Here is a 13,545-nt window from a genome sequence, read left to right on the forward strand (position 1 = left end):
GCCTTTCCCAGACATATAAACCTGAGTGATTCATAGCTTCTAACTACCCTAGTGACCCTTGCTCCCTGAAAACCTTCAGTCTAACGTGGCTCAGTGCCAGGCCACGACCGAGCCAAAGTTTTAACTGTGAACAGCGACTGGGTCGGTCATATTGTCCCACCACTATCCACTCTGCCTGCTTACTTTCTCCTTTCCATTAACAAGTAACTAGTCTTTATATCCCTTCAGAGGACGAACAAAACAGAGACGTTCAACACTACAAACTTTCCTCCACATAAACGTTTGTCAATATATGAAGAAGTGGTCAACTCTTCCAACCGCTGTGTTCACCCAAGCAAGAGCACTCAGCGCTACATGCACAAACCTGGAGTAAACCTTCTGTGCAGGACGATAGACCAGTGTTAAACCAGCAAGAACGATATCTCAACATACACAAGTCCTCCATGACAACTCGTAACCTTAGCCTTGTGACTCTACCATCAGGCACTACCAAGTGGTGTATAAATCCATCTTTCCATTGCAGAAGCTGTCGGCTTCTCAGTGATATACGGTGAATCAAAAGGCACCAAGTATCATCGGTTGGGTAGAATTGACGTCTTATTATTACTTGTCTCTTTTAGGTCTGGCCACTCACTCCTCTGCATATAACAAGTGCTAGGATCCTACAAAATATCCATTATAACAAGAGGCCTTGACGATGAATACCTATAGTACCCGGTTATGCCCAGAGACACGTATCGTTGTCTACGTTAAAACACACTAGCAAAGAGATACACAGACACACACACACACACACACACACACACACACACACACACACACACACACACACACACATAGGAATGGTCAGTCACGTTCTACAAATACATCCATCTTGGAATATCTGCCTTGCCAGGTGATGTACCATAACCCCGGGTTTATGAGTGACCCAGCAGGTGATGCACTGCTGGCTGGAGATGTGATCGGTTCAGCAGGTGATATGCAGCTAAATTGGAAAGTTCTGTGGAGCCTAGTTGTGGTGCGGGAGCTGTGGTTACGATACATTACACATGACAGCTAGAGAATGGATGTGAGCGTATCTGGTTATTCTTTGTCTGTTCCTGGCGCTACCTTGCTAATCGGGAAGCGGCGATCAAGTTAAGAGAAAAGAAAAAACGTATATATATATATATATATATATATATATATATATATATATATATATATATATATATATATATATATATATATATATATATATAATATATATGTGTGTGTGTGTGTGTGTGTGTGTGTGTGTGTGAAGTTACAAATAAAAAAAAGCCCTCAGTTCACATGATACTTTATCATCCAGAAACATCACTGAGCGTATCGGTAGAGATATATGAGAACCATTAATCAATGAGCAACATTAAATGAAAATTTGAATATCACAAACAAACGATATTTTTCTGGTGTCAGAAATACAAGGCAATGGTGCCAGAGAGAGTGTTAGAAATCGTGTTATGAATATATACGAGACACATCAAGTATGGACGCTCACCTCCACAACCTGACGTTATTTTATCAGTGTCTCCAACCTGGCCTCAAGTCTCCGTGACATAAGGCCATACTTGTCATATCTACGAATTTCAAATAGAGATACAGTAACAGCTTCTGTATAGGACTCGCTGGTGGATGTATGACGAGTCTGGTGATGGAAGATGACAATAACCTGGCAGATAGATATGAGGCTTGGTTTAAGTAGTCAGTGGATCCTCCTGTGTTTGGCAAGTTAGACTAGAAGGAAGACAGAAATCGGGGCCATGTTGATAACACGGTGAAACGATGATATAGAATGTAGAACGTATGTGCAACCAGGATATAGAATGTAATACGTATATGTAACCAGGATATAGAATGTAGTACGTATGTGTAACCTGGATATAGAATGTAGTACGTATATGTAACCAGGGTATAGAATATTGTACGTGTGTGTAACCAGGATATGGAATGTAGTACGTATGTGTAACCAGGATATAGAATGTTGTACGTATGTGTAACCAGGAAAAAAAAAGGTTATTTCGGATTTGGTAAACATAATCTTCTATCCTACCACAACATCCAAACACTAACCTTTAACAACTGTTGATAACACAACATGTTGAGCTAACAGGAGCAACGCAAACCATGCCATACATGCATACAGTACGTGTAACTAGAGAAATTACTAAAGAAAAAGGCGTTTGCTGAGTATGCTTGTTATCTTGTGCAGTGTGGCTTGTGGAAAATGGAAAGAAGTGTGAAAATTATATAGTCCAGGAGATCACACTGAACCTTGCACCAGACACCTGCCACCAGACGAACCGAAGTCTGGGGTCACAAGACGATGAAGAAACAGATATCAGAACTTAGTGAAGACCGAAGTCGACTGCAAACTTAGACAACCCACAAAATGACAACAAAAGAATCTTGAGTTAAAAGCTCTATTTCAGTTTCCCAAATGGTATATGTAAGTGTTGGATCATCAACTGGCAGTCAGTGTCCAAGTATACAACAAGACATCTTATTCATCCTCCATGCACGAAGAGAAGCGAATCTTTTAGGCATATATAATATGTCTTGATTAAAATACCCTTTTATGACTCCTCTTCCATCTTGAAGATCTCCTGCCTAATAATCTACTAGATATTAATAGATAATTTTTAGAAAGAGTATCGCAAGTACCACATCTTGAGAGAGATTTTAATATTGTTTCTCGAGTAGTGATTCTAAGAATCAGTCCTACCCCAGTGCTGTAAAACCAAACTGTTATAAAGTTATTATAGACCTTGGAGCAGCGAACGAGCGAGTAAGTCAGCCATACAGTGTGTCATACTCAACCTCGCAATCTTCTTTCTCCCTGGGAAGTGGCACGTCACAGACGCATGCTGGAGATGGAGCACGAGTATGATGGCAATTGGTCATGCTCAATATACATTACTGGTTGTTTGGAAAACTGGCGACATGATTTGGCCATATGTGTTCCCGAATCTCTCTCTCTCTCTCTCTCTCTCTCTCTCTCTCTCTCTCTCTCTCTCTCTCTCTCTCTCTGGTAACGTCCCATTGCACCACACGCAGTCCTAGCGAACGTCACGCATGTCCCTAGAACTCATTATACGATGGCCGTGGCCACTGTTACACACAGGACTATTCTGTCCACCTTCTTGCATCGACCGAAGGCTGGAATCAGGAGGAAACGAAGCTGAAAGTTAAAGCGAGGTATTTGTCTGTCAGGATCATGTACAAGGTTAGGTGCTGCAGTCTGTGTCAGGATGATGTACAAGCTTAAGCGCTGCAGTCTGAGTCAGGATCATGTACAAACTTAGGCGCTGCAGTCTGAGTCAGGATCATGTACAAACGTAGGCGCTGCAGTCTGTGTCAGGATGATGTACAAGCTTAGGTGCTGCAGTCTGTGTCAGGATCATGTATAAACTTAGGCGCTGCAGTCTGTGTCAGGATCATGTATAAACTTAGGTGCTGCAGTCTGTGTCAGGATCATGTACAAACTTAGGTGCTGCAGTCTGTGTCAGGATCATGTACAAGCTTACACTTCCGGCACTACACACACACACAGTTCCATGTGTCCCTGGCTGCTAGAGTGCGTCCGAATCCATGATTCATAGAGGAGGACTTTCACTAGATTTTCGATCTCAAATTGTTCTTCTCTCACGGGTTCGCTATAGTGAGAACCTTCGTCCGAAATGTTCTTCTTTCCTCTGGTTTGTAATGTTATTTTTCCTTTTTTCTCCTCTTTAATGACTTGCCTATAAGATTCTGTATTTAAATATATAAGAACTTTAGACGGAAAATCCTGGGAACATTGTTATGCTCTCAGCGAGGTGGAGCCAATCTTAGAATTTATTGCACGAACGAGAACTCATTATTTCGTGAATAACATTGAGTCTCTAAGTATACATAGAGAAACGTGTGTGTGTGTGTGTGTGTGTGTGTGTGTTTGCGCATGGGTGGGGGTGCTGACGGTTGGGTCTGCCAACCATAGAGTTCATTGTTAAATAGTAATCCACATATTCATGTATTCCCAAAAATCCTGTTGTGTTCTCGCATCAAAACTAGATAGATGGGTGGCTGGTCTTGGCTGGGGTATGTGTGTGGGTGTGCATACATACATATTGATAAATATACGGTACACATATACGATACTGAGAGACGAGCAACACGAATGTAAAACACAGAAAAAAGTGATCTCACAAATACATATAAGAACAAAGATAGTGGTGGAAAGGCGAATATCTTCGCTATCATATGAAACTTGTGTGTTATTCATTATGGTGATATATATATATATATATATATATATATACATAAGCAAGTAGCGCGGACACCGTCGCTATCTTCACTATTTAGATAATCTATTATAGAACTGGTTCTCGCCTCTGCTATTATAAAGATCTTGTTTTTTGTCTATTGGTAATGTAAACTGAGAAGACATAGGAAGCAAAGAATCCCTGATTGATGTCATTTTTAATGAGATAATATTACGGGAACGAAGCGTTTCATACATTTATTTGCGTTCGTCACAGTAAACGCGTATATCAATATTCGAATTACAGTACCATCTGTTCTGTTCGTATATGAACTCTTATTCTGACTAAGGCCATGTATACTATTATCGTATTCATATATGGTTCTTAAGGAGAACTGCAAGATCAATGACTAAAATGTTGAATACATTACAAATTATGATTCTTGAGTCATTAAAACAAGACAAAACATTAGACTATCAATTTCTAATAAATTGTTGGTTGATAATGCTGAGTTTTGCGCCAACATATTCTGATAAGATGTTAATTCAATTCGAACAGCCTTTGATATTTACTGTATTTTTCACCCCAATTGAATGTTTTATCAAATATGAAATTAGAATTGTTAAGGCATTAACTGTTTTATGAGAATATGCACACAAAAAAAGAAAGACTTTCGCACTAATTTTTGAAAGCGAGAGAGAGAGAGAGAGAGAGAGAGAGAGAGAGAGAGAGAGAGAGAGAGAGAGGGAGCAAATCAGACCTACTTACCGAGGTAAGAGCAGAGGAGCCACAGCAGAAGGTGACAGCGGTACAAGAGAGTGGTGGACACCATTGGTTCACATGGGAGGTTACAGCAGGGAGGAGGAGGCATTCATGTCCGCCAGAAATAAGCTCTCGCTTTAGTATGTCTGTCTTCTTTGCCTGTTATCCAGTTCTACCTTATACTTTCCCCACACGTTGTATGACGCTGTCTTCTTGATTTGCTGTGCCTACGTAGATCTAGTGTTATGTTCTCTTATTATGCTTTGGATATTCAAATGCGCTTAGAATCGGTTTTGGTATTTTCCATTTTACGTTATGATTGTTAACGTAGTTTTCCTTGATTTCCTCAGTCTTCTTGATCTATCTGTCAATCAACTTTATTTTCCCTGTGCCTTGAAGAGTATCAGCGTTGATCTTCGGTTCTCAGCACGAAAGGTTTTCATTGTCTTGCGTTACCGAACCTGAAAAAAAAAAAAAGGATTTGAATGCATGCATGACTCTATGACCGCTTAGTAAAGTATTAGGTCCTATAACAAAAACAAAAACAAATGGTATACAAAACATTTGAATGGTCGTATATCTCCGCTTCTTATGGTGACGAGGAGAGAAATCAGATCACTTTTACCACGATCAGGTAAAGAAATGACAACATAAACTTACCATCATTAGCAATTTCATGATTCTCCGAACATTGGACTTATAATAATCCATGGTGAAAGGGTATGCCTATGAACATGTGGTTGCGTGTGTACGTAACTTGTAGCGACATTTCCCTTCTGCCATCCTGTAGCTGCAGTCGAATATTCCATTTACATAATCGTACTTCTGTCTACTCACTCACTTTTGTACTTTTTGCTTAAGAGAGAAGAGGTAGTGAAAGCACTGCGGAATATGGAATCCAGCAAGGCAGAGAGTTTGGATGGCACTGCGGTAGAATCTATTAAGAAAGGAGGTTACTCTGTAGTTGACTGGCTGGTAAGAATATTCACTGTATGTATGGATCATGGGGAAATGCCTGAGGATTGGCAGAATACATGCATAGTGCCATTGTACAAAGGCAAAGGGGATAAAGATGAGTGTTCAAACTCCAGAGGCATAGAGAAACTTACACTGCTTTCAGGATTTGCTAAAAGAGTTGAGTTTCTTAATGTGAGATGTATGTATGAAAATTCAACTCTTCAGAACGACGATACAACCATTCCATATGATGGTTTGGTCTTTGACCTAACCCTTACGTATCAGGTCAAAGGTCACGACACGATAAGAAGAACCATACCGAGGTGCTCGAAAGGTCAGACCATCAGGCTATAAGAATAAGTCCATATAACTCAAAAAATGTAATACAAATCAACATCTTATGATGGTGTGGATCATCGCACTGGCCACCCTTCTATAATAGGATTATTACATCATGAACTCAGTCATGGATTACCAACCACACATGGGATAATATCATCACTACCAGTGGATAACTCATCCACCGAAGGTTCTGTGGCATTATAGGGCTGGTTTAGGAATTACCATCATGCAGGCAGTGGTATGGATCATCATAGAGTCTTTTGATGATCTTGTGTAATAGAGAGGTCACCAGTCAGGTCAATTAGGTAATGGGATGTCTCTCTATTGACGAGAATTATTACGCGGTCATTGATATCTGCTGATGTTATGGATTTCGTGATTATCTAGCTGAAGGGCGAGAATTATTGTAGTAGGTACTACAACTGAGAAGATAACGATAAGTAGATAACATTCGGGGATGCGATAAGATCATTGTAGAGTTATTTTCTATGGGAACATGTGTCATTATTGAGGTCCAGTTACCCGAGAAGAGATGGACACATGTATTGAGGGATGACATCCTGTGATGACGTATATTCTGGAGTCTCTGATGAAACTATGGTGGACATTATTACAAGCACAGTGCTAAAGATCCTCGATAAGAAGGATTGTAGTATGGATAACATCCTTTAATCCCTTGAACTTGATGGTCCTTGAGCATTCGATGGCATGATGGCGTGATCTTTTTGACCTGATCCATGAAGGACAAGTCAAAGACTAGGACGTTTTACCTAAGGGTTGGTTTGTTCTCTTGGCCCTCAAAGGGTTGTACCATGATGTTTCAGGGTCGTCGTCCCCTTCGTTCTGAAGGATTCTGAAGTCTATGCTTCGTCAATAATGTAGTAACGACAAGAATAGAAAAGACTCCATCTAGACGCGAGAGGAGGGGAAGAAAAAGGATTGTTCACATAACAAGACGCAATGGATGGAAAGTGTTTTGAGATGAAAATCACCAGCGGTTGGAAATAAGAAAGTATCTAATGTGTCCTTTGGAGTGCCTGTGGGACCAGTAGGAAGTTTATTAACATTGTGTGAGCGTCCAAGGCACACTTGAGTGTGTGTGTGTGTGTGCTGGTCTTCGTGTCAAACCCAATGCTACTGCAGCGTACAGCCTACCTAGGCAGATGATCCTCTCCTAAACTTAATAACATCATGTAACAGATTCTTTAATGTACATTGTCTCATTTCTACTGTAACAGATACTGAGCAATCTCGGTGCAACATGCATGCACTTTTGGATTCTCTTGAGCTTGCCCTTTATATGATCCAATCATTGTCACTAGCATAGGATAACTTTCTTCAAATATTTACGAAAGAATCTCTTTATGAGATATACAGTTTCATGTAAATTACTCTACATAATGATACCCCAACAATCGGTATGTAATCCCACTGTAATCTATACTCTGCGATTCTCCTTTGGTCTACAATAATCATCTGTAACCTTACTTTAGGATGATAATTCATCTGTAACCTTACTTTATGATAATAATTCATCTGTAACCTTACTTTGTGATAATGATTCCTCTGTAACCTTACTCTATGGTAATAATTCATCTGTAACCTTACTTTATGATAATAATTCATCTGTAACCTTACTGTATGATGATAATTCATCTGTAACCTTACTTTATGATAATAATTCATCTGTGATTTACCCTGGATATATAAGACTGCACCAACACCCTGTAGTCCAACTGAACCATGCCAATCATAACACACATAGGACATAAGTTATTTCCTGAAGATCTGTACTACTCTTGACCTATACACAACTCTGCCTCTGTCCTTCACCACCCAACAACCAGGACCTAAAACCAACACCAGAGACAAAAGGAAAACATGCTCAAAAGTCTGGACAAGAGTGGATGTGTTTTACTCCTTCCAGTGAGACCCAGCGTGACCAAGACTTGAGGCTCACACAGTCGACAACTCTAGGATCATTAAAACCAAACTTGTAGCCTTCCCCAGAAAGATTTACTTGCCTGTTTAACGAGACTATCCAAACTCCCTACGTTTTACAAATTTTCGTTTCTTTTCATTCCTTTTGCTGTCCAGAGGAGAGGATTAATGTAAAACTTGCTAATGATAGAGTTTCTTCGAGTCTAATAATCTATATATATAAGTTTTGATGTTGCCAGTGTAGTGTGTTGGAGACATGCCTCACGTTACTTACATTAACTTAAATGTTCTTAGAAACCACTTAGAAACCACTGAATCTAAAATTACGCTAAAGACACTAGTTTGAACAGCGCAAAATCTGATGTAAGTTTCAACTTTACTGTAATACACTGCACCGATCTCATTAACCTCCCTGGCTTTTACGAAAACACTTCGCTAAAGAATAAATCATTGTACAAGACAACTGTTTCTATATTCAGTTAGCGGGAGCTATCTATGACGGTTGCTATAACAAACCTCTTGTGATGTACGCTCATACAATCTGTAATTTTCATTAGAATGATCAAAATTATAATGATAATGATAAAGTCGAAAATGATGATGATGAAGATAATGATAACGATAAAGATAATGATTGTGATAATTGTAATAATAATAATAATGATAATGATGATAATAATAATAATAATAATAATGATAATAATAATAATAATAATGATAATAATAATAATAATAATAATGATAATAATAATAAAGATAAAAATGATAATGATAATAATACTAATGATAATGATAATGATAGTAATGACAGTAATGATAATAATACTAATAATAATAATAATAATAATAATAATAATAATAATAATAATAATAATAATAATAATGATAATATTAATAACCTAACTTCTTTTTATCTAATGTAAAAGAAAATTGACAATTTGCAATGTAATTCATTAACAGACTACAGTCCCAACATGCAACAGTAACTGCAATTCAAAACTTTTTATGTCTGTTTACGTGTTTGAGCATAAATGATAAACATTTGTAAACTTCCTCTTCTGGAAGTTTATTTTTCACATTTCATGTGATGAACACGTTTTGGAAAAGATAGACTCACCATATATATATATATATATATATATATATATATATATATATATATATATATATATATATATATATATATATATATATCTTTTTCTTTCATACTATTCGCCATTTCCCGCATTAGCGAGGTAGCGTTAAGAACAGAGGACTGGGCCTTTGAGGGAATATCCTCACCTGGCCCCCTTCTCTGTTCCTTCTTTTGGAAAAAAAAAAAAAAAAAAAAATATATATATATATATATATATATATATATATATATATATATATATATATATATATATATATATATATATATATATGTATATATATGTGTGTGTGTGTGTGTGTGTGTGTGTTAGAACTATATCATATATATATATATATATATATATATATATATATATATATATATATATATATATATATATATATATATATATATATATATATATATATATTATTTGATACATATTCGTTGTGAGACACGGGCAGTAAGGCTGGATTCAAAGGTCTCGGGAGGGGTAATTGGCCGTGATAATTCCATTCCTTGCAGACTGAAAAATTACTTGCCTCATCATTTTCTGGGCGGAGGGTGTTAATAGCCTCATATTAAAAGTTAGCAAGAAATTGAGGAGGGGTGGCGTATTTTTTTTAGCGCAGTCGCGTGCAAATCTGACCAGAGCCTCCCTAGACTTAGCGTGTTTTACCGAGAGAGAAAAAATATCCATGATATAGTTTCTATGTATATGTATCTTCATCATAATCCGTATTCTATCGCTCTCATATATATAGTAGTCCATACGCAAAACGTAAACATAGTGATAGAGAAATATGAAAGTTAAAATTGCAGACACTTTTACGTCTTTGATCTATGATTTCTTTACGTCATCTAAGGTTCAGAGCGAACGTAATGTAAGCTAGCAGTGATCTTCAACCCTCTCTCTCTCTCTCTCTCTCTCTCTCTCTCTCTCTCTCTCTCTCTCTCTCAACATGCCTGACCAGAGACAATAGACATAACAAGAGACTCAGGCGTACGCTAAGAGAGACGAGGAGTTTCAATATGACTTAAACATGGAAGAAGAAAGTGAACTAACTTGCACATAGATGTGCATCATACACACACACGAGGACAGAGATAATGGACAATTCTATACAACTTTTTCTTCTTTCAGTGTAAGCAATTGTCCATATACTGAGGGTAATGTCTGCCTAATGAGCTTTTCATTATATTTCACTATCCAGCCACCTGGGTGGCAAAAATCCTCATGAATTTAATTTTATGAGAGGAATATCGTCAACTATTTCCAATCTGTGAAAAATGAAATTATTTCCACTCGTCTGGTAAAGATTGGAACTGATGCCAAGTTCCATATCTGAGTAAAAAATGTATTTTACACTAATACAAAATATAAATCCTATTGAGTAAGCTTTTATGTTCTTTTATCTGAATTGAAATTATCATGCATGATGTAGTGCCCTGTTGTCTGATGGCAGTGTGTGTGTGTGTGTGTGCGTGTGTGTGTGTGTGTGTGCATGTGTGCAAATTATCAGTGTGACTTAAGGAGAAGCAAATAGTGTAAGTGGTGGACTTGAATCTATATTATTAGGTACAGTAAGGTTGAAGGACAAGTCAACTGGGAGGTAAGTCTGAATGGAGAAAAACTGGAGGCAGTGAAGTGTTTTAGATATCTGGGAGTGGATTTGGCAGCGGATGGAACCATGGAAGCGGAAGTGAGTCACAGGGTGGGGAGGGGGCGAAGCTTCGTTCTGGGAGCGTTGAAGAATATGTGGAAGGCGAGAACATTATCTCAGAAAGCAAAATTGGGTATGTTTGAAGGAATAGTGGTTCCAACAATGTTATATGGTTGCGAGGCGTGGGCTACAGATAGAGTTGTGAGGAGGAGGATGGATGTGTTGGAAATGAGATGTGTGAGGACAATATGTGGTGTGAGGTGGTATGATCGAATAAGTAATGAAAGGGTAAGAGAGATGTGTGGTAATAAAAAGAGTGTGGTTGAGAGAGCAGAAGAGAGTGTTTTGAAATGGTTTGGTCACATGGAGAGAATGAGTGAGGAAAGATTGACCAAGAGGATATATGCGTCAGAGGTGGAGGGAACGAGGAGAAGTGGGAGACCAAATTGGAGGCGGAAAGATGGAGTGAAAAAGATTTTGAGTGATCGGGGCCTGAACATGTATCTGAACTGATATGCAAAAAAAATGCCGACGTTAAGAACACTATATCGTAGATAGATCATTGCGTATATATATATTGGTAAACTGCTTATCAGATAATAAGCTAAGTCTATCTTACATACGTCTTTTTTAGCCTCAGTCCCTTCTTCTAATCCTTTTCATTGATCCCATATAACATATGCTGGAGCTCAAGTACATTACGTCCTCGTTCATGACTCCAATCAATTTGTCAGCCAATTTAATAGAGATGATTGGCCCATTCCTGCCGGCAGTCTCTCATAGATGTGGTATTAACGGCAGTCACTGGGGTTAGGCAGTGCTACCAGATGGCTTGACATCACTTTTGATTCTAGTGCAGCTTGTTTTATTTCATGCATTTACTCATATTGATGTACCTACTTTATCACTGTCTGTCCGTCTGTTTCTCTCTATCTTCTCTCTCCATTTGAATATATATATATATATATATATATATATATATATATATATATATATATATATATATATATATATATATATATGTTATAAGTAAAACCAGTTCTGATGATGATGAGAACATAAAATCTTATCTTCAAAAGCAAAACAAAATTTCGTGCAGGTTTTCCCTGTACTGAGTCCCACTACACATTATCTGGCGAGTCTGGGGTTAATTACTAACAGTTTGTCTCTCTGATGACCTGCTTACATCACCCTCCTCAGGATTGTGTGCCAACGTCAAGATAATTCTCCTATGTCCTTCTCTCTACTAGCCTCCTACAGTACTCCATGATCTTCAACTGTATTTTCCAGTACTATGATAACATACACATCACGGACAAAAACGCCACATCGTCAAAATCCTCAACTAAAATTCAAGGTATGTTTGGGGCTAGTAGGATCTAACTCTCTGTGGTTATATGTTAGTGGTTCAAACACTCTTATACATCTATACACGTTGATCTACATATAGTTCCCTACACACGTTGATATGATAATACCAGACTTGATATGGCTCCATGTCAGACGTAACGACGAACCCTGGAGATCAATAGAACTCATAAATGATAACATGCTAATGTGAAGAATGTCATTCAATACCTCTTAAAGGGTTTATGAATATACTTTTGCACGATGGTATTGCTATAACCCCTTTCCTTCCTCTTAAGACATTTACCTTGTCCAATTTTCTAAACATCCAGGAGCAGACCAACCCTGGTTCGCACATGCAAATTAAAGGACGAAACATGTCGCATTTTGGAAGGTAAATCATTATCTGAGCGAAGGTAGGAAGTTGACGTGCTCTCCTGTCCAGTGGGATGGAGTGAATTCACTTTCTTGCTGGTTGAAGCATGCCTAATGCACCTCCCTTCCTCCTCCCTCCCTCCTTCCATCTTTCCTTCCTCTTTCCTTACCACAATCCCTCTCGTCTTGTTCCTCTCTAACCCTGTCTGCCTTCCTCCCTCCCTCTTCTTTCCCTGCCACATTTCCTCCTTTCCTACGTCACTTTCTCTCTGCTATACTCCCTCACCCTCATTTCATCCCAGGTACACTCCCTCTCTTCCCTGTCTCCCTCCCTTTCTCTCTATCCGCCTTCTCCCTCTATCTTTTCTACCTTTCTCCCTCCCTCCCTCCTGTGCTCTCTCCCCGCCTCAGAGTCTCTCTCTCTCTCTCCTTACCCTCTCCCCTCTCTCCCTTCCTCTGTCTTTGCCTCCCTCCACCACTTCTCCCTCCTCGCTATCGCCATTTCCAATATCTCCCTCGGTGTTTACGGCCGCAGCACAGACAAGCCACCAACAATAATCTATAAATTCTAAACTCGTCTGAGACATCACCACTCGCCAACGTGGAGACAAAAATCTTTAACGAGTAAAAATCATAAGCAAACTCAAGCTTTCTCATCTCCCTCCCCCACACACACACCCCCCAGATACATTTCCCAGAGGTAAAAATCTGTTGGCGTTATTTTCTGTGTTATTACGCTGTAACTTCTCGGGTCCAACAAACATTTACCCACACATAT

General features: G+C 38.6%; 1 protein-coding gene across 1 annotated transcript in view; it reads right to left on the bottom strand.

Annotated features, from left to right (window-relative positions):
* The window catches only part of LOC139748174 (zwei Ig domain protein zig-8-like), a 48,418-nt gene that overhangs the window by 29,405 nt on the left and 5,468 nt on the right, over positions 1-13,545 (bottom strand). The window contains exon 2 of the mRNA XM_071660934.1: positions 5,034-5,488. Within this exon, the coding sequence (XP_071517035.1) occupies positions 5,034-5,136 (103 nt within the window). The 5' untranslated portion in view covers positions 5,137-5,488. The remainder of the gene's footprint in view (positions 1-5,033; positions 5,489-13,545) is intronic.

The sequence above is a fragment of the Panulirus ornatus genome, chromosome 73 (genome assembly GCF_036320965.1).
Source record: "Panulirus ornatus isolate Po-2019 chromosome 73, ASM3632096v1, whole genome shotgun sequence".
Lineage (NCBI taxonomy): Eukaryota > Metazoa > Arthropoda > Malacostraca > Decapoda > Palinuridae > Panulirus > Panulirus ornatus.